A 22,822-nucleotide genomic window follows, 5' to 3' on the forward strand; every position below is an offset into this window, starting at 1 on the left:
TTAGGCCAGTAAAGTACACAAAACTCAAACCGATAGAGCTTGAGATACACTATTCAGTACTCGAGCTCTGTTCCAAAAATTTAATTTATTAGAAATCATATTTGCGGTCCAATGACTTCCAAACAAAAGGTGGGTGAAACTTCATAAAACCTGTCTAGAACATGGCCAAGAGAAGCCATATTTTATCCTAAAATCAAATGGGAAGAAAAATATGTTTTATTTATCAAAACAACCAAGGCTGCTTGTGTTTGATTAAAATGCAATTCCATATGATCATGATCAGTGTCACATGATCCTTCAGAAATCATACTAATATGCAGATTTGGTGCTTAAAAAAGCATTTCTTATTTTCAATAATAAAAATAGTGAAAATTCTGCCTCATATGTAATATTTGTGATTTTTTCCCCCCCAGGATTCTTTGATGAATAGAAAGTTCAAAAGAATGAGCTTTATTTGAAATATAAATATTTTATAATATTATGTCTTTACTGTTACCTTTCATCAGTTTAATGCATTGTTACTCGATAAATGCATTCATTAAAAAATTAAAAACACCTGGTTGTATTTCTCTACTGCCTTGAATTAATGCTGATTGTAAATTTAAAAAATTAAATGTAAAATGTAATGCTTGATTAAATAAGTATTAAATTGTGTTCTGGTTTTTCTTTTCTTTTTTATCTATCCAAAATGCATAGTTATGCTATATCATCTAGTATTTGCATGTGCTATTTACTTTGCATTAAGTGTCTGTCTATGTGTCCACAGGTAGAATGTAAGAAGGCCCAACCAAAGGAGGTAATGTTTCCTCCAGGCACGAGGGGAAGGGCGAGAAGTCTTCCGTACACCATGGACGCCTTCATGCTGGGCATGGGCATGCTGAGTGAGTCACTCTCTCAAACTCATGCAATCGCACTGAGGGGAAACTCTGGGGCGGGGTTAGTTCACCCAAAAATAAAAATTCTGTCAAAAATTACTTACCCTAATGTCATTCGACACCCATAAGACCTCCGTTCATCTTCGGAGCACAAATGAAGATATTTTTGTTGAAATCTGATGGCTCAGACAGGCCTTCATTGACACCAATGTCATTTCCTCTCTTGAGAATCATAAAAGACACTAAAGACGTCGTTACAAAGCCCATCTCACTACAGTGGTTCTACAATGATTTTATGAAGCGACGAGAATTAGTTTTTGTGTGCAAAAAAAAACCCAAATAACAACTTATATAGTGATGTGCCGATTTAGTCAATGTCACGTGATTTAAGCAGTTTTGCAGTTTGACACGCGATCTGAATCATGAATCGATACGCTGATTCGTAACGGTGCAAAACTTTGTTTTGAAATCGGCCTATCACTATATAAGTCCTTTGTTTTTTCTTCACAAAAACTATTCTCGTTGCTTCATAAAATTATTGTAGAGCCACTGTAGTGAGATGGGCTTTGTAACGATGTCTTTAGTGTCTTTTATGAGTCTCAAGAGAGGAAATGACATTGGTGTCAATGAAGGCCTGTCTGAGCCCTCGGATTTAAACAAAAATATCTTCATTTGTCTTCTGAAGATGAACGGAGGTCTCACGGGTGTTGAACGACATGAGGGTGAGTAATTAATAAGAGAATTTTATTTTTGGGTGAACTCACCCTTTAAGGTGTTGACTTCTGATTGGCTGCTGGACCTGAGACAAATGTCTGTCTGTGAACATGTCGGGTTAGTCCAGCTCAGGTGCAGTGATTCTTCAGACTTGACGATTAGATAAATGTCTGTATTAATGGCTCAAATGAAGAGGAAAATTAGGCTAATGCTCAGTGCAGCCATCTGCCTGACCTCTGCCCCTGCTAATGACAGCGGCACTGAACAAGAAAAAAACCCATGATTGACACTGTTATTCATACATAATACACACAGATAGGTAGTAATAATATAGAGATTTTAAAATATACAGTCTTTTGACCAAATTGTATTTAATTTATTTTAATATTTGTATTTTTAGTTATAATAATATTTAAACCCTGACATAATGAGATAAACACAGATCCCTTATACTTCAATTTTATACTCCAAGGCGTGAACTTTCTAGAAGTTTTCATGGATTACTGCTGTGGAGGAGGGTGAAGAGAGGAGGAATGAGTGAGAGAGAAAGAGAGATAGAACGAGAGCATGAAGCACTCAAGTGAAAATATTAACTCTGGTCTTATCTAAATGAAACTGGAGTGAACACGACGACCAGACAGAACTTAGTGCGATTTGCATATGAAAAAAAGGCTGCAGATCAGGGCTCATTATTTAAGGAACTGTAAGTTTCTTATACGCCAAATCTCATTAAAGCTGCCGCATTCACGCTTTTGTTTACCACAGCTAATCGTGTCATTTATCTTTATAGTCGGGCGCCGCGTGTATGTTTGCTGAGATTAATACACATTTGAGCTGCTGCCTGCTTCAGCTGCCGCAGATGTATAATTGATTTTAAAGTGAATCTGAGCTGTTGAGCCATAAAATAGGTATATTAGCCTGAACATTAATAATGCAAATCAGAGCCTGAGATACCAGCCGCCAGGGGAGGACACAGCCTTTTACCCACAATGCACAGAGATAAGGACAGCTCAGCTCTTCTGCTGCCTCTTTTCTTTTGTTCTCTTCTCAGCTCGCTTCATTTCTTCTCACTTTCTCATCTTATCTCTTCTCATCTAGTCTCTTTTCTTAGACTTTGGTTATTTTTCCTCATTTCTTGTCAAAATGTCTTTTTGTCTTGTCCTCTTTCATCTCTTCTCCCGCCATCACGTCTCATCTCCTAACTTGTTTTCTGCTCTTACTTTGTCTCATTTCTTCGCTTTTGTTTCTCTCTCATCTCTTTTCTGCTTTTTTGTTCTCATTTTTGTTTCTATTTGTCTCATCTAAATTTGTCTTGTCTCTTTGGTTCTTGTCTCATCTCCTCTCTTTTAGTTTCTTCCAGTCTTTTCTCATCTTGTCTATCCTCATTTTGTCCTCACGAGACCTTTTCGGTTTTCTTCTCATCTTGTTTTATTTCTTTTCTCTTCTTGTCTCTTCTGTTCTCTTGTCCTATCTCCTCTCTTCTCATTAAGTCTCTCTTCTCCTCCTTGTTTTTTTAAATAAGTTCTTGTTTTGTCTTCTCATTTTGTCTTTCTTTTTATCTCTTCCCTTCTGTTCTTGCCTCGTCCACATCTCCTAATGTATTCTCTGCTGTTTCTTTTGGTTCGGTCTTTCTTATCATTCTGCCTTAATTTTTTAATTTTTTTAATTTTCTCCAATGTTTTGTTTGTTTTGTCTTGTCTCCTATCATTAGTTCTCATCTCATCTTGCTGTTTTTTTCTGGTCTTGTCTCACGTTTACTTGTCTTTTCCTCTTTTTGTCTCTTTTAATCTTTTTCGGTGGTCTTGTTTATCTCGTTTACCTCGTTTTTCCTCATCTCTTTTCTATTGATTATTCTCATCTTGTCAAAAAAAAATTCTCCTCTTCAAGAATAAAACTTTTTTTTAGACACATCACGCACAAACACACGTCGCACTGCTGCAGGGTGGGAGAGATGTTGTGGTAGCTCCTGGAGTTGTGTATTTCCTGTGTGTGAGCACATCCTCTCTGGAAGAACCCTATTTTTTTAGCAGTGTATTTTGTGAGAGCTGTCAAAAGTGTTTTCATTGCTGTCAACAGATATTGAGCGACTCATGACAGGTTCAGGAAATCATAAGTGCACATATGCCAGCTCTGCACGAAGGTGTGTTAGGAGTGATTTCTGAAATCTGTGTGTCGTGATTTATTACCGAGCTGTGGTGACTGCTGTTTCACATTCTTGTTTTGGGAAAAACATGAAATTAATACAGGATGTAAATTTCAAAGAGAAAACGTGAGAAAATAAGGCCAAGCATAACACACCAGTCTCTCTCTCTCGCTCTCTCTCTCTCTCTCTCTCTCTCTCTCTCTCTCTCTCTCTCTCTCTCTCTCTCTCTCTCTCTCTCTCTCTCTCTCTCTCTCTCTCTCTCTCTCTCTCTCTCTCTCTCTCTCTCTCAGCAGAGTAGCATCAGAGTGAAACAGATGGCTATAAAATTCCCTGAAGTTGCCTCTTCATTTAAAGTGCTCATGTGCTTGAAAACATACTGTTGTGATATTCATCCTCCTTTTCAAGTGCTGCTGCTCTTGTGACAGTCTTACATTTACACACCCTCATTCAGACATGACTAATCGATCAGGGTTAAGGGTTAAGCATGATTATATACCCAACAAGGCAAGAAATATAAAGCCGAAAATTCACTGATGTTATTTCTGTCTGTATGTGTGTTTGTAGGTTATCCAAACATTGTGGCAACGTACGGTCGTGGATACACAGGATTTTCTCCTAGCTATAGCTACCAGTTTCCAGGTGAGTCTGTCTGTCTTTCTATATATGTATGTATTTCCACACTTGAAATAGTTAAAGGAACTATATGTAAGAAATGTATTTCAATTAATCATAAAATGGCCCTGATATAGTATGATAGCCATTAAGAAATCATGTTAATTTCAAATACTTATATCACTGACAGCAGTAGTCCGGCCAGGATAGTGTCATTTAAAAGTTGTTGTTGCAGTCCTCAACTGATGTTGTCATGTTGTGTTTTGGTCTGAAGCTCCACCCTCCACCTATCTACCAATCACAAAGTCAGTAGTGTTTCAGCATCCGGGTTGCCAGATCTGCTGTAGATACCACAGCTGCAGCTACAAACGTTCCTGCTGATCCTGCAGCCTATCTGGCAACCTCAAGTCAGGGGGGAGAGGAGAGAGGATACACTTCTACAGTTATCTGAAAGTGATTGCAGTACCAGTTTTGGCCATAATTTTACATACATTTCCTTTAACCCTGGAAATAGTATGAGCCGTGTGAAACATAAATAAAGATAGCCAAGGATTTTGTTTGGCAAGGTTTATAATGACCCAGGGTTATTCTAAACCCCGGCAAACAGAATCCTGGGTTATCTTTATTCCTGTTTCACACGGCTCATACTATACCTAGTGTTAACCGTTATTCCTGGGTATTCATTAGCTGTCATTTCACACTGTACATTCCTAAACCTCGGGTTAAAGTCCTTATTTGCAAATTCGCAGTGTCAGTGTTACTGACTGGACAAACGCAGCATGTGACCTGTTTATATAAAGGCTATAGCATTGAGCATCCTAATATTACACATTGCTGACTGTAATATCAAGTTTTTATAAAGGTAGGAATTAAACATTGGGGTTCAACATTTCTCCTGTCATTTTCAGAAACGTCTGTTTATATATGTTGCGCTGTCTTTCTGTGACTGCTCAAAGGGCCTGAATATACGGCACGCGATTGGTTGTCTGTTGCTAAGCATCTAGTTGTAAAACACTAACACGACATCGCTTCACACTTTACAAGTTTGGCACCGCAATGCAGAGTTAACACCGCAAATGCTCCAGAGCAGGGTTTTATAACCATGGGTAAAAGCGGTGCTAATTCCGCATTAGAGAATGCAAGTGTAGTCCATCTGTTTGTCTGTCTTTCTATCTGTAATGTATCCATCTGGTCTCAGCATCATTTTGGGAGCTTGCTACATGCACACGTGTGAAGCGAGTACATGACAATGTGAGTAAAAGATGTCGTGTTAGAGGCGTGAAGGTGAGCACATTGCTCTGCAGCTGGTGGCAGATATTAGTGTTGATATGAGTGTCCTGTGGATGACCACCTGCCTGCTGATATCATGAGCAGAGCTAATGGGTTTTTCTTTTGTTGGTGTGATGGATGTTTTGATGGACGCTGGTCTTTACCCAACATGTTTGTTCATATTGTGGCACATATTTATAGTTTCAGTTTAGTTTTCACTTTTCATATTTGCTAATTTTTTATTTCTATTTTAGTTAAAGGTGCACTATGTAGTATTTTTGCAGTAAAATATCCAAAACCCTCCAGGCTAGTGTTATATATTTTGTTCAGTTGAGGTCTTACAATATCCCGGCTGTTTCCAACTATTTGTAAATTGTGAGAAAATTGCTATTTTAACCAAGAGCCCGGGACGTCTGAGGGAGTTGCCTGTTACTTGCGTCATATCTGCCTTACCCTCAGTTTCCGTTTTTTTTTTTGCAGAAACGCTTTACTCTTAGCAGTGTGAACAAGTGTCAGCAGCCGCTGAGTGAACGCACAGAGTAACGTCATTACATCATTTCAAACACACTTAAATGTATCTAATATGATAAACAGGGCTGCGTTACCTCATACTCATGACTGGAAAAGCGGAAATGGCGCCAGCGACTGTCACGTCATAATAAAAGTCGTGTTGCGTTGCGTAATTGTTGCGTAACAATCGCTCCAGTGGCCTTGCTCAGCTCCTTCAGCATTCGGTTGTTAAATATCACATCCATTAATATGATTTCTGCCCAAGTCCTAGCCCGATTCTTTTCCACCGGCTGTGAAGTGAAGACCACATGTCCCAAGATTCTGAGCTCAGACTTGCTGTCATAAAACTATGCCTTTGTTTTGAATAGGCGCCATCTAGCGGACATAAAAGTTACATTGTGTACCTTTAAAGAAAAAAATATAAATATTCTTATTATTTTTTTTATTAATGAGAGCATCACACAAAAACATTACAAAGAGGTATATGTAGAGGGTTTTCTCTTTTTCACAGAGCCTTGTATTTATATTCAGAATAGTCATAAATTTATATTTGACTCATCCTGATCTATAAAAGGACACATGTACATAAAAGCTGACATTCTCATTCACACAAACACACACAATCACTCACACGCAAGTGTGCTCTGATCTGAGGTGAGCCTCTTGCACAGTTACTCATCTTTATGTGACGGCACCTGACAGCGAAATATAAAATCACACTACACCAACATCTGTCTCTTTCTCGGTTTCTTTAGTACTGAAACTAGAAATGAACCCTGAAACAGGAAAGCAGTGGCACACACATACACATAAGTTTCAAAGTCAGTAATTCTCTCTCACACGAGTCAATCTGAGATCATGAATGAGGCTCTGACAAACCCAGGGATCTCTCTGTCTCTGCTGTCATTATGGAAATCAACCATCTGTAAGGAGACTTTTGAAGCATCGTTGTACCCCTATTTTTATGCTTTGTCTGTCTTTAAATCATCATCTCAACTGTGAGTTGAATTTTGAGTGTAGGGTTTGTGTTTCTTGCAAACCCACAGTAATGGATGTAACAATATTTAGTTGTTGTTTTGTATGGCACATAAAAAAAGAAAGAAAGAAATAAGATTTTGTTTTTTTTCAGTTAGTGTAGTACTTTACCATATAACTTATGGTATATATACAGATAGATAGATATACATCTATAAAGATATATATATATATATATATATATATATATATATATATATATATATATATATACATATATATATATATATATATACATATATATATATATATATATATATATATATATATATATATATATATATATATATATATATATATATATATATATATATATTATATATCATCTAAGGACAGGCACCTGAGGCTCTTGAATTGTAGGTGACTTTTTCAGGGATCTTTCTCTCATTTTCATCATAAAAGCTGTTTAGATCATCTCAAAGAACCTACAAATCGTTATACTGAGCTCCGCTGCAATAGCAGTCAGTATCTTCATGTTATTTACGAGCTGTCTGAGTTGTTTTTTTGCCTAAAGATGTTTCTTAAGTGTTTGGTTAAGGCCATTAAAATGCATAACAAATTAGAAGTGTTTACTTTGGTAATAATGAGGTGGCCTTGCTAATTAATACTAAGTGTTTCTAGCTAACACGTCAGGCTGCTTGTTAAGTGGGTGGAGCCCTTCCTGCTGATGCCCGGAGCTCCTCAAATTCTCAGTGGATCACCGCTGACACCTGTCACCCAGAATCCTAGAATATTTCATAGATTTGTTGTGATATTTCATATAAAATCTCTTTTTTTTGTTGTTGTTTTTTTCTCATAGAAAGTAGACACGGTTATACTTGACACACAATCTTCACCTAAGGTCGGCAGAACCCATCATCCTGGAAACACTTCCATTAAAAACAGGCCAAGCGCTTCGGCACTTTTTAGCCTGGGCAAGGAATGATTTATTTTTGACAACAAAGTTCGGCCTGCTTGATCGCGTTCTGGCACAAGGGCCCGATCTGTCGAAGACCACAGAGAGATGGTTTAGTTTTATGATTAGATGAGCAGTAGGAAGCGTGCGTCATCTCCGGGACATCTGCTTTAGAGCAGTGCTTTGGAGGTGTAACTATATTTCTCTCCATTACACACACACTTACACACATGATTCACAGCCCATATGTGTCCAAAACCAAACTAATGTTCAGTGAGATGAAATCATACTCTTGTTGGAGTTGCGCAGTCACGGCTTTCCTCCTGCCCGTAAAATCATCTCTCATTATGGTGTGGGGTGAAGCATGTGAAGCACGTTTGAGGGTTTTGTGATGTCCAGGGATCTTTCTGGAGATTTCTACTCCCGCCTTCATCGTTAAGTTTAATGGTGTATGAAAGGGCTAAAAAAAGATTGAGCCCTTTAATCTGCCTGGCAAAATGACTTTTTGTCCCCTAATCAAAGTCAGAAGACTCTCGCGATGAAGATCCAGCAAAGTAAATGGTTTCATTTTGTGCAAAATCTTTCACGTATGAAAAGCGATCTTAGTTTGGACACCTGTGCACAAAAACCCATTCATAAGGTCTCTTCTGTGTGTTAATATTGTTGTGTAGGAAGCAAATAAATGTTTTTGTGTGCGTGATGTGTTCTTCATATAGACACCACCTGTGCCAGAAGCTGCCAAGATTCCACCTTTGATATCGCATGAAAAGCTTTCGCAAAACTACAAACGAGGCATCATTTTTTTAGATGGACAGCAACAACAGGTCACTAGATGCACAGATGAAAAGAGAGCCGAGGCTGCTGGCTTTCCCATCTTTTATTATGGCATCTTTCATTGTTTTTATTTTCCTTTCAAAGTGGGCAATGAAGGAAAGATGAAGGCGCAGATTTTGTCATTTCACAGCTCCGTGTTGCTTGATAGGACACAAACCGTGTGTGTGTGGGCTTACATCAGATGTATTTATAGCCTGATTTCAGGATGTGTGGCTCTTTTCAGCAGCTGTTTCCCGAAGCAGGGTAGCCCTAGTCTTGTCAAAGGAACATCTTTATCTCTGTGTACCACCCATTAAAATTAGACCACTGCTTAATTGTAAGAAATAGATTTGGGTGAGCTCTTCATCATTGTTCATCAATGTGCCTCTTACAGGATTTCTCTCTCTTCCTGCCCATGTCCCTCCTCTTCTCTTTTTCATCACAGAGCCGAGAAGATTCAGTGTTGTAGACCACTTCTGGACTCCTTTGGGGTCCATGTGTGCGGTTTTATGGTGCCCATGGGGCTCTGGCAGAAGCAGGGAGAGCGCTGTGTCCTTGTGCCCTCTCAGTAGGGTTTTTCTCTGCCATCAGCCCATTCACTGGAGCAGATTCAAATAATGCTATAAAACTGAATGCTAAATGTTGGCGTTATCTCGTCTGTAATGAAAAGCCCATGAAATTGATTTAATGCTGCAGCGCCTCTCTCAAGCAGCCTCTCACGACGGAAACACAAAACAATGAGCCTCCAAGATCTAATAATTAACCCACCTAATCCGCCAAAGTTAATCTCTCGCAAGAACTTTGTTCCAGTGTTAACTTTGGCACAGGGAGAGAAGCCACTGGGGGACAGAAGATGCTGTGCAGAGAAAAGAGGCAAGGGGGAAAAGCAGCACAAATGACTTGTGACACTTTGGTGAAGGACACTTGTGCTCGGCAACAACAAGCTGCGCGGAAGAGAAGCAGGGACGCGTGACCTTCATTAGCATTAGCATTAGCATACTGATTTGTGTTGTGTGAAGGGATTAATGAGCTGAGGAAAGAAACAGGAAATGACATGCGTAATTTAAACCAGAGAGACCACAGAGGTTTGATTATCTGTAACCATCCTTAATCTCTAGTTTATTTTTACTCCTTTACTCTGTTCTTTCTTTGTGCTCGGCAAACCAATGTATTGTGTATATATATATACACACACACACATACAGTGGTGGTCAAAATTGTTGGCACCCCAGGTAAATATGATCAAAATATGTCTGTGAAATATAAATCAGCATTGTTTATCCTTTTGATGTTTTATTAAAAGGCAGCAATTTTTAATTAAATTAATTTTATTAAAAGTAATTTGGCCACAATTATTGGCAACCATAGAATTTTATGAGTAAAATATCTCTGAAGTATAGTACCATTAATATAAAAAAAAATTAACACCCCAGGGTGACAAGGAACATGAAATTGTCCAGCTATGACGTCTTGTTCCACAGGAGTATAAAAATGAGGAAGCACAAAGGCCAAATTCCCTTAATCATTAATTTCAATGAGTAAAGCCAAAGAATATAGTTCTAATGTGCAGCAACAAAATTGTTGAGCTTCACAAAAGAGAAAATGGCTGTAGGAAAACAGCTAAAGCATTGAAAAACCTCATTTCCACAATCAGGACAATAATTAAGAAGTTCCAATCAACTAAAGATGTTACGAACCTGCCTGTTATAGGTCTATATCATCCTAATCCACAGCGAGAAGGAGAGTTTGAGTATCCAAAGACTCTCCAAGAATATCACAGATGGAGAATCGCAGATATTAGTTATACAAGTATATATTATATTATATATGTCATACTACAAAAAATAAAAATAATCATACATCCCCTTCATTACCACATGTTGTCTGGGAGGGTTTCAAGTAAAATCCTCCTTGCTCATCCAGAAACAAACTCCAGCATATTCAGTTGTTAGACACGCCTGGAAATTCAAAAGGGACCTGGTTCTGCTGTCAGAGGAAACTATAAAAAGAGCTTTTGGCAGCAAACCCACCAGATGGTGTATACTGCTGATAAAATATACTGCTGGATATTTAATGTTGTGGGCCTTTTTTTTTTTTTTTTGCTGGAGGTCCTGGACATCTTTTCAGATACATGGCATAATAGATTGTAGCAAATACCAGCAGATAAAAAATCTAAACCTGACCGCTTCCTAGAAATCTTATTATGGGCTGTGGTTGGATCTTCCATCAGGACAACGATCCAAAAACATCAAAATCAACACACAAATGTGTCCCTGAGCACAAAATGAAGCTTCAGCCATGACCATCCCAGCCCAGTGACCTAAACCCTATAGAGAATGAGTGGGATGAACTGAAGAGAAGAAGCACCAACATTGATCTGGGAATCTGAAGGCTCTGGAGAGATTCTGTGTGAAGAAATGTTCTCTGATCTCTTGTCAGATGTTCTCCAAACTCATCAGGCATTATTGGAGAAGACTAAGAGCTGTTATCTTGGGAAAAGGAGGTTGCAAAAAGTATTTAATAAAAGGGTGCCAATAATTGTGGCCAACGTGTTTTGGACCCTGTGGAACCCACCACAACATGTAAACCAGAAGACAAATCTTACGCACAATACTTTAGACAGTCACAACTGTTTTCGAAAAAAAATTGAGATCAAGATTTTAGTAGTAAATGATATCTTGATGCCTTATCACCTAGTTTCCAGTGTAATATAGGACCAGTCCAGTATCACCCCATTCAGGTTTTGAACCTAGAAAAATTGGGTTGCCAATCTCAAATCCTTACCTATTAAGCCACTCCACCTTTAGTGTTGTGAGTTACAGTCGGGTGTAATGACATGCTGTGGATAGGCTTTAGACCTCCTGCAAGTTTTTACTGCTCTGATGATTAGCAGCTGTCAGAAGCAGATACACGCCTTCATTAAAGTGCCGGCACTGTAATTACGTTTGTTATGAAATAATTGAGCTGTAGATACTCTGGCCTGGTAGATTTCTTTAGTTGGCTTCAACAATGATGATGATTATGTTTGATTACATTGTGTGAACACTGAACTCGCAACTGTTGTTAAATATGCAGATTCTTCAGCAGTCTCGATTTACCACAAACAAATTGCATGCTGTGAATCACAGTGTCATTCAATCGAGTTTGCCTAGTTGTTCAGTATTAAGTTAAGTAGAAATCAGATGGCTGATTAATTTTTTTTTTCCTCTCTTCATATTTTCAATTTTCAAGAAGCACATTTAGATGAGCCGTATGGACACACACACTTGGGTCTCACAGTCATTACTACCTGTCATTATGGGCCTTAAAGAGGACCACATGTCCTCTGATGATTCTCACTGAGATAATAGGCACTCCGTTGCAAGCAATTAATCCTAAAATTCTCCGCTTTCAGCTCTGCTCAGTCCGCTCACGCTCCATGTCCACCATACAAATGATCACACTGATGGATTGAGCTCTGATGCATCTCAGTCAACTCTGCTAACACTCGAGGGTGGACAGGCACTGTCGCCGTGTGTTAAATCATACGGTTTCTATATCCTCTAGTGGCGTTCAGGCAAACAAGTACATTTGTCCTTCCAGTGGAGCAACCATTTTTATAATTGAGTGCAAATAAACTTAAATATAATATATAGCATTTTTCCTAGCCTGTGTGCGAATGAAATAGCTGGCGTTCCCTCCATGGGCAACGTGTTCCTGTGGTGTCTGTAATTACAATGTTGCCAAAAAATGAGAGGCTGTAGATCAGTCCTGCTAGCTCCACTCTAAACCATTTTATTTGAGTAATTATATTTGAGTTCTTTTGATTTATATGTAATTATTTGAACGAGGATGTAGCATCTCTGCCGCATGTGATGCGTTATTCTGAATGCAGTCGTTCCTTGATGGCTGTAAATTTGATTGAGATGAAGAGCACTAATATATCATTTTCTTCTCTCAGCAGGTTTTCCAGCGACAGCGTACGGACCCGTGGCAGCGGCAGCAGTGGCGGCGGCACGAGGCTCAGGTAGGGCGACCCGGGGAAGAAGCGGCTACATGGCTTACCCACAGAATGCAGGGCCAGGTAAACACTCTTTACCGCCTGTGTTCTGAGTGGTTACTGCTCCCCCAGCCGAAAACACACTCTTCTTCACTAGAGATTTTGTGTCCTGTCCATCACCGTTCACTCATCATGTGCCCTAATCCGTCTGTCATATCACTTATTTACTCCATCCAAAGATAAAACTCTTTTCTGCAGAGATTGGCTACAGACAGTTCTGTGATTTGCAGTCTATCCAGGGTTAATGCCAATTGTTAAGAGAGTGCAGCTGAGATCAGATCCAATGTCTTGAACATGAACTTTACGGTGTGTGGGACACGTTTGTTTTAGTGTCCTCCATTTGTGAATGACTCAGGGGTGTATCCATCTCAGTTGATAGTCTAGAGACATATCAATCTGTCCAGAGCTTAAAGTGGTGACCACAGGTTTAAGAGTAGTCAAACAAATAAATGTTTTTTGTTTGTTTGTAAGTTTAAACATTATAACTTTCATGCATTATACATTTTTATATTAACTAAAAAAGCTTTAATTGTTGGCTTGACCTACCTTATGTGAAAGTTTTGAAAAAGCCATGATTGAAGGTTGATGGATGGATGGAATTTTTTTTTTTCCTATCCCTGTCTTACCATTTAAACTTTCTATCCTGTGGCCGATTCAAATTCATACTCATGAACTGAAAGTCAATTCAGAATTTTTCACAGCTCTGCTCATAGTGTTGCAGTGACCTACACATGAAAAGCATTTTGAGAAGTGGCAACTGTGAAACAAATGAAAGGTAGAGGTAGCATATGACTTTTTTTCTTTGGATGTCATCATACAGTATGCCTCTAACATTGTGTTGTTAAAAGATGATATATGAAGGCACACAAGTGTCCTTGTTTTGATTGTTGCACACATATGTAATACGTCATGCAAATGGTCAGATAATCATTGGATGTGCTTCTAAATATAAGATGTGGTCAAAGATTAAACGCTGAATTGGAACATCACGTAAAAACGTTTGACCTGTTCGCAACACGACACCAGGGTAACGCTGCAGCTGCTGTCGACAGGGTTCAGAGCGCTGGAGAATGTTGATGCGAGTCATGTCTCGACAGTGCTGGTGCTCAAACATTAACATGAGAACTAGATGCCACAGCTTACATTTCAGACTTGTATACTTGATAACACCATTTTTTCCCTTTCAATTGGAGTTTATTGTCCAAGTACAACTGCACTTAAGAGGAAATTGTCTTGGAGAATTGCTTTCACGAACGCATTCATTCCCTCATCTAAATTCTGCAGTGTTTTACTGCTGTTTCCTGTTAAAGTCAGTGTTTCAGTGATTCAGGTTAAGGTCTGTCTGACTGGACCTGACAGAGACCGCAGAGACTATTGGCTCCGCAGGGCGCACAGTCTTCTGGAGGCCGATTTCCCTGGAGCAAGTCACTGCTGGTGTGTGTCTCCAACTGATGTGCGTCGTCCTTTCCTGCTTTGCTGAGACATCTCCCCCTGGATCTCTCTGTTCCTTTCAGAGCAATGCAGTGGTCTCTCAGTGGAGGGTCATGGGGTGCTTGTTGTTTTTCCAAAGGTTGCCGTGTGCGGCTCGACCCATTCCTGATCAATCATTAAGGCAGAAAGAACTTGTGTGTGTGTCCTCCTCTTTTGGTTCACCTCATCATGTGCGGCTTTTCTTTTCTCACTTTTTCATCCCCCCATCTTCTATTTCCATCTCTCCTCCTGTCTTTATCTCCTCTTTCCCCAGTGAGTTGGTAGTTGTCGTAAGACACTAACAGATCAGTGGAAAGTGATGAGTTTGCTCAGCAGATGGAGTGCAGTAGAGGCAGTTTCCTGTGCCCTGGTGTATTGTGGGAGCGTGCAGTGTTGAGCTATGTTTTCTTGAATAAGCAGTACTGTGTCAGGGTTTTTTCAATGGGCAGCGGTTGCTGCATTTAACCCCTGTGTCCTACGGAATTTGCTGGTGTCGTTTTTCCCCACCGCAGAACTATCTGTACTGTGAAACGGAATACTGAATTGGTTGAGGTCCATTCGTTATAATTAACATATAGAAGCATGGTAGTATTACAAGTTTGTATTTGAGGGAGCAGATGAGATGTTGTTTTATGTTCTGCTCTGCTGCAGTGGGCCGCCTACCCGGGCATGAAGATGCTCCTGTTTTGGCAAAATACCTCACATTATCTGAGATCATTATCCATTGCATCCCAACAAGCTCTGTGAGCCTTGAAAAGCATCTCTGCAGAGTGCTGTTTTGGCTGCTGTATAAGAGGTGAGATTAAACTACAGGCTCTAGTTCCCATCTGCATTAGCTCCTGCTGGACTGAATGTGATTTGAATCCCCATTCAGGGGGAAATGCACTCCCACTACCACCGTCAGTCCCTAAATGGGACGCTCTGCTAAGCTTCATTAAGGGTGTAACAATACATCGATATACACTCACCTAAAGGTTTCTTAGGAACACCTGTTCAATTTCTCATTAATGCAATTATCTAATCACCTATTCACATGGTAGTTGCTTCAATGCCTTTAGGGGTGTGGTCCTGGTCAAGACAATCTCCTGAACTCAAAACTGAATGTCAGAATGGGAAAGAAAGTTAAGCAATTTTGTTAAGCAATTTTAAACTTAAGCATAAAGTTAAGCAATTTTGAGCGTGGCACAGTTGTTGGTGCTAGACAGGCCAGTCTGAGTATTTCACAATTTGCTAGGTTACTAGGGCTGTCAACGAATATTCTAAATTCGAGTATATATTCGAATAGTTTTGAAAATAAATATTCAGAAAAAACTAAAAACTAAAAACCGCATGTGGTAATTGAGGCGTTGCTGTCTGCTTTGCTCATGGGCACTTAGGCTTCGCCTGAGGGTGAGGAGTCGCACTGTCAGGCACAGCTGAATGTTGACGCGTCTTACATGGAAGATGGCAGAAAGTGCAGAGCCCAACTCGAACACAGCAGAGAAAGCAATTTTAACCCTCCAAAATCTAAAAAAACATGTCTGGAAGTACTTTGGATTTTGGTCAGTAGGAGGTAAAATTGTTGAGCCGTGAGATAAAGTTGAATGCAAGCTATGTAAGATACAGTTAGCATAACATGCCTCATTTTATTTAACGTTAAACAGAAACCAGGGATGGAAATTAACTTTTTTGTCCACCGGCCACTGTGGCTGGTGGATTTCAAAATCTACCAGCCACTCAATGTTTTTACCAGCCACTTTCTTGTTTTTAACCGATAATGTGTAACTTTACGTGAAAAATTAATACTACAAGCTCTACAATACTTAAGCAGTTTATTTAATCTCAAGTCTCAATGAAATGCTGACATTTTCTCTTATACACACACAAACCATGAACTGATATACATTTTATTAAATGAGTAGGTCTCTGTGCGCTCTTTTTTTTTTTTTTTTTTACCTTGATGTGGCATTTGGATGATTTGTGGTCTTTTATGGCTTCCAGTTTTAGGTCTTTAGTACCAACAATGAAACTACTAGTTTTGGCATCTTCTGAAGCGTGTTGACGACACATCGAGCAGAACATTGTCAGTTGGGATGCACCGAAATAAAAATGATTGGCTGAAACCGAAACACTAGAAATTATGAAATTTTGCCAATTATCCATTGCATTTATGGCTAATGCTGTGACTGAGTAACTTTACTAAAAATCAAGGCATTACAATTCCATTAATTAATATTAAAGTTTCAAGTAATAAATCAATTACAAATTATGCAAATATTTATTTAGCACATTGCAACAACCAACAGTATAAAATAAAATTCAAACTAAAATGTTTTGTTCTTGACCTCACTTATGTGTACATTAAATAATAATGTATTGGCCTACTGGCCTGCAGAAAGGGTACAGAAATTGAATAAAGTAATCAAATGTAAAATAACTGCATATTTAACTGTTTAAATTAAAGATTAATCCTTATTAAACTTACGAAAGATATTCAATCAAGAGCAGTGCGTGATGTCCTTTTGTTTGACATTAAACAGAGCAGTAAAGGCTACTGCCCCTTTAAGCCCTAATAGAGGGATATGCTCTTCTTTCTCGACTCTATACAGTTCACTTGAGGCATATTCAGACTATGTCTGCTTGGATACTCATCAAGATGGACATGTTGACATACTTTTTTTGTGAGTTTGTCCGTTTAAGCGCAAGATTTGAAAAATAACTCAATATTTGCGCGCTGTGAGACGAGTGCGCGCTTTCGGTTGATGCGCAGTGACGGATCTTCTCTCAGCGTGCGCGAGTTCTTATTCGCGTCTTCTGGCACTACATCCGGGTAATGACGGTGAAAACGACTGGTCATTTTCGGACATACGGCCGCACTCGCATGAATTGAACAAAGTTTACAAAGAGGGGAAACAGTTTGCTATTTTATTTACCCGCCACAGTGGCCGGTAGGTGAAGCGAGTTTACCCGCCACAACTCAAAATCACCCGCATTTGGCTGGTGGCGGGTGCTAATTTCCATCCCTGACAGAAACGTTACTAAAGTGTAGGCTACTGGACTGACTGATGTTGCATGAATAAAGGATAAATGCACTGCTTCCACTGGTTTGATTATTTACCGTTCCATGTTTACCACAGCACTGCTCGCTCGGAGTGTTCACTATGCTGTAAAACTTAAATTAATATTAATAATATTTGTTTTAATCACCGAATAAACCCTGCTATATTTGGGACAAGAGGCGACCTTAAATTGCTTGCCCAAAACTCTTGATCAGCACTCAAAGTTTGTTCATTTAAACCGTTATGCGCAGAGAGCGTGAGGGCGAGCGAGAGAGAGTAAGGTCTGCAGTCTTGGCCATTATGATGTGAGCTCCAGTTCATCGCTCATATACCTGCAGAGAACAGCTTCATCTTGTTGATTTACTTGTTTTTGGATAATTAATATGTTTTAAAATATGTTTAAACTTAAATAGGCTACCTATACAAGTAGTTATGTCTCTTTGTATTAATTTGTCCTGTTATTGACATAATGCACGTCATTGACAAAATGCGCAACCAGATGTTCGAATAGTTCGAACATTTGTGTGTTTTTTTAGAGGGAATATTCGAATGTCATTTTTGAGCAATTTTGACAGCCTTATGGGTTACTGGGATTTTCATGCACAAACATTTCTAGGGTTTACAAAGAATGGTGTGAAAAGTCCTGTGGGCGAAAATGCCTTGTTGATGCTAGAGGTCAGAGGCGAATGGGCCGACTGATTCAAGCTGATAGAAGACTGAAATAACCACTCGTTACAACCAAGGTATGCAGCAAAGCATTTGTAAAGCCACAACACACACAACGTTGAGATGAATGGGCTACAACAGCAGAAGACCCTACTGGGTACCACTCATCTCCACTACAAATAGGAAAAAGAGGCTACAATTTGCATAAGCTCACCAAAATTGGACAGTTGAAGACTGGAAAAATGTTGCCTGGTCTGATGAGTCTCGATTTCTGTTGAGAAATTCAGATGGTATAGTCAGAATTTGGCGTAAACAGAATGAGAACATGGATCCATCATGCCTTTTTACCACTGTGCAGGCTGGTGGTTTAATGGTGTGGGGGATGTTTTCTAGGCACAATTTCGGCACCTTAGTGCCAATTGGGTATCGTTTAAATGCCACGGCCTATCTGAGCATTGTTTCTGACCATGTCCATGTACCCATCCTCTGATGGCTACTTCCAGCAGGATAATGCACCATGTCAGAAAGCTCGAATCATTTGAAATTGGTTTCTTGAACATGACAATTCACTGTATGAGTTCACTGTACTAAAATAACCCCCACAGTCACCAGATCTCATCCCAATAGAGCATCTTTGGGATGTGGGGGAACGGGAGCTTCGTGCCCTGGATGTGCATCACACAAATCTCCATCAACTGCAAGATGCAATCCTATCAATATGGGCCAATATTCCTAAAGAATGCTTTCAGCACCTTGTTGAATCAATGCCACGTAGAATTGAGGCAGTTCTAAAGGCGAAAGGGGTCAAACACAGTATTAGTATGGTTTTATTTTTAATGTTATATCTTTTTGCTTAATTGGCTTAATTTGCTGTTTATGGTTAAAGTAATAAGAGAAAGAAAGAAAGAAAGAAAGAAAGAAAGAAAGAAAGAAAGAAAGAAAGAAAGAAAGAAAGAAAGAAAGAAAGAGAAAAAGAAAGAAAGAAAGAAAGAAAGAAAGAAAGAGAAAAAGAAAGAAAGAAAGAGAAAAAGAAAGAAAGAAAGAAAGAAAGAAAGTCACTCAAACCACACTACTGCAAAGAAACTGTGTATTGAACTCAACTGACAAACATGTCACAGTTAGGAGACCTCATATTCTAGTAGAACAATAAGATGCAATAAACATTTGTATGTTTTTTCCTTTCCTTTCTGGCTGGTTTGTTCAAAAGCAGCATATTATTTACACAGAGTTAAAGCATAGCTACTTGAAACTGCCGAAAGTGTTTCTACGGTGTTCCTTCCCATCTATGAACTGCTGAGCAATCATCTTCCTATCTATACTGTCCAGTTTGTCACTGTGGATGTGACACACAGCACTGTTTAGACGAGACTGTGTCATGGTGCTTTGGAGCCAGGTTTTTAATCTTCGAAGACTGCTGAAACTTCTTTCAGCCTCTGCTGAAGAAACAGGGGAAACAAAGAGCAAGCTCACAAGTGTTTCCACTTGGTCAAAAGTTGGCGGACTTCTGGCAACATATTCTGAAGAGTGCTTGCAGTCTCAGTAGTTGACTGATAATTATATTTGGACTTAAACATTGCTAATTGCACCCTCAGTGAATCCCCGTGCAATTCTGGATATTGTTCCAACAGACCACCATCAGACTCTCCTGTCAACAGTACCTTTTCAAGAGTACTGATCATAAGCAGCTCCTCTTGCTCAAATCTTTCTTGAAACTGTATACTGACAACATCCAAGACCAAGAAGAGAAAATTCTGTCCTGAAGTAGTCTGCTGAGGAACTAGGTACATGTGCTGAACCCTGACCACACAGGCATTTCAGAGGCTTTCGAGCACGGGCCATTTCAATTGGATATAGATTTAGGGAGTTACACATTTGTGTTGCTTTTTTGTAGACACTTTTGAATGCATCCTCTGTTCTCTTTTTTGCAATTGTGTCCTTCACACAGTTGACAGCAGCTTGCATTCCATCTACTGTCTTGGTGCGGCTCTGAAGAGAAGTATTTAGACACTCCAGCTCTTCTGTCACTTCTAAGGCAAGTAAAAGGCCAAGCAAAACATTTCCTTTATGAAATCTATCAAAAAACCCTTTTGCTCTGCAAGCTGATTCTGAATGACCACATGTCATTTCCTCCAGAGGAAGTAACATCAGCTGACGCTGGTCAAGCACAGCACGAATGCCACGTGTGTGCACTGTCCATCTCGGAGGACACAAGGGTCTGATGTTTTTGACAGATCCACTTTCTGACTTTAAAATATCCTGGAAAATTGACTTAATTTTCACAGATTGGCCAAACAACACTCCAACTTCAGGAACCCACTGCAAAGAGTCACGGATAACAGGAGATGCTGTGCGATTAAATTAACTATGTGAACCACAGTGGACATATAATGCAAGTGGCTGACTCTCTTTGATGATGGCCTGTGCCCCTGAATATTTTGCTGCCATGTTTGCAGCACCATCATAAGCCTGTCCTCTAAGACCAGTGATGGATAAATTAAGACAAAGCAAAACATCCTTCAAAACCTTTGCCAGGCTCTCTCCTGTTGTTACAGACACTTCATACAGGCCACCAAATTCCTCATGGACTATTAGATCATGATCTACATATCTTAGACTGATTCCTGTTCCTTCTCTGATACATCTTGGGTACCATCCATGATGACACAAAACTGCAAGTTAGGAAGTGAATTGATGTTTTACGAATTATAGAATTACTAAATAATTTGAGGATTTCATTTTGAATTTGTGGACAATTATAATCTGTTTTGAGAGACAACCATTTGCTAAGACTGGGGTCATCTTCCGACTTGTATTTTAGTAGCTGACTAAAGTTTCTCTCATCATCATCATGGCCTCTAAAAGCTAAACCTTTTCTTGGCAGAAACTGCACACTGCTGATCATCTTTAATAGGCATTCCCTTGCCTCCTCTTGCTGCGATGCCTTTACACTGGACAGCTCAACATCTATTGGTCTTGATTCATAGATCTGAGTTGTTATGGCTGTCTTGTGACATTCTGATCCAGCATGTAATGTAAACCTCTCTCTAGCCATCTTCCAGTTTTTAAAGCCAGTGCTGATAAAGGTGGTTTCTGTGTTTTTGAGAAGTTGTGACGTAGGGCTGGGCGATATGACGAAATATATCGTCTGGACGATAGAAAATGTCTATCGTTTTATATAAGGCTCTATCGCTTACACCACGATAAGGCGTTTATGGCAGAATTTTACGTCAAGATGCACCTCACGCCACGGCATGCCCATGCACGCTGCAATACATAAACAAACATGGAGGAAGACAGTAGTAGACGCGGTTCAGACCAGGGTATTTATGCCAGAATAGTGGCATAAGCGCTCAAAACAAACTTCAGACACAGACGCTGCAACGGGCTTTTACGCGTGGCACACCATATAGCCATATATTGAAATATTTTAATGGCAGGTGTAGGGATGGCGAAAACTAAACATTTTCTTGACCGACCACCGAGCCTCATTAGCCGGTTGAAACCGGTTAACTGGTTAGTTTAAAATATGCTGCGCTATTTGAAATAACAGCCGCGAGCCGCGCTCCCTTTGTCTCTCTCTCGCTCTCTCACTCACACACACACGCGCTGCCGCCTCCCTTCCACTCACGTCACTTTTTTTAAATCCCCCACAGCGCGAAATACGAGTCCCGCAAACGCCGCAGAGGAGCTTGTTTGTAATCAGAGGACAAAATGGTTTAGGCACAAAGCTGATCGCGTTGAAAATAAAGGCATTTGTCTAGCGTTAGAAGCTCATTTAAAACATTGCCGCGGCTCATTTAAGAAAATGACAGCTCCGAAGAGACGCCGCTTCAGTTCGAGGTAGTGCTAACAATAATAAAGAAAGACGATCAACACCTTATGTGTTACCACTGAAATGAAGATGTAATATATTTCCAAAAGTAAGCCCATCTTAAGCGAAATGCACGCTTCATACTGTCGTCTGCCCTGGCTCTAACCTCGAGTGTTTACTTTTTGCGAGCGCGCAAACCCAAACACTGTGACCTCGCGCCAAATTTTTTTATTGGTTTATTAAGTACAAACAGGCGAGTTATGAAAAATTGAGTGCGAGGGATATGTTCACTTCACACAAAAAGATTTTGGAATGAGACGGCCAACTGTAGTAGCGTTTAGCCCACTGTCTATAATAGCCTAATTTAGAGATCACTTTTTTATTTATTTTAACCGACAACTTTGATTGGTTAACGTTGATACGGTCAGCCATCGGTCAAACGGTCATCGGTTAACATCCCTAGGCAGGTGTTAACTTTACCAACAGTCTTGCTTTAAAAAAAGGTTCTAAATAAAATAAAAATGTAGTCCATAATACCTTTATTTGTTTTGTATATCATTTCAAACGGCATTTCCACATTGCAATTTTGTATAGACTATTCATAAACTGAATTAACAGAAAAATTGCTATATCGTTATGTATATCGTTATCGGTATATATCAAATGAGCTATATCGGGATATGAAATTCTGGCCATATCGCCCAGCCCTATTGTGACGGTTTGTCTTTGAAGGCCGTGTGGCAGTAGAAGCACAATGCTCCATCAATACCAGACTCAAAATGGAGCCATGCAAAATCTTGGTACCACTGAGCCTGAAATTTTAGAGTTCGGTCTCTAAGCACCTGACACTAGTTTGGGATCTGGCTGATGGGGTTTTAATACAGGTACTGAAGACCCACGTCCTTCTATAAGAGTTAACCCTAAGTCTGATG

General features: G+C 39.6%; 1 protein-coding gene across 9 annotated transcripts in view; it reads left to right on the forward strand.

The window, feature by feature from the left end:
- Positions 1-22,822, forward strand: part of msi2a (musashi RNA-binding protein 2a) — a 264,611-nt gene that overhangs the window by 202,193 nt on the left and 39,596 nt on the right. For 4 of the 9 annotated variants that reach the window (XM_067433022.1, XM_067433024.1, XM_067433028.1 and 1 more), the window contains 3 exons: positions 767-881; positions 4,297-4,371; positions 12,807-12,929. In XM_067433022.1, the coding sequence (XP_067289123.1) occupies positions 767-881; positions 4,297-4,371; positions 12,807-12,929 (313 nt within the window). The remainder of the gene's footprint in view (positions 1-766; positions 882-4,296; positions 4,372-12,806; positions 12,930-22,822) is intronic. The other 5 variants (XM_067433023.1, XM_067433025.1, XM_067433027.1 and 2 more) reach the window with 3 other exon arrangements.

The sequence above is a fragment of the Pseudorasbora parva genome, chromosome 23 (genome assembly GCF_024679245.1).
Source record: "Pseudorasbora parva isolate DD20220531a chromosome 23, ASM2467924v1, whole genome shotgun sequence".
In the NCBI taxonomy this organism is placed as follows: Eukaryota; Metazoa; Chordata; class Actinopteri; order Cypriniformes; family Gobionidae; genus Pseudorasbora; species Pseudorasbora parva.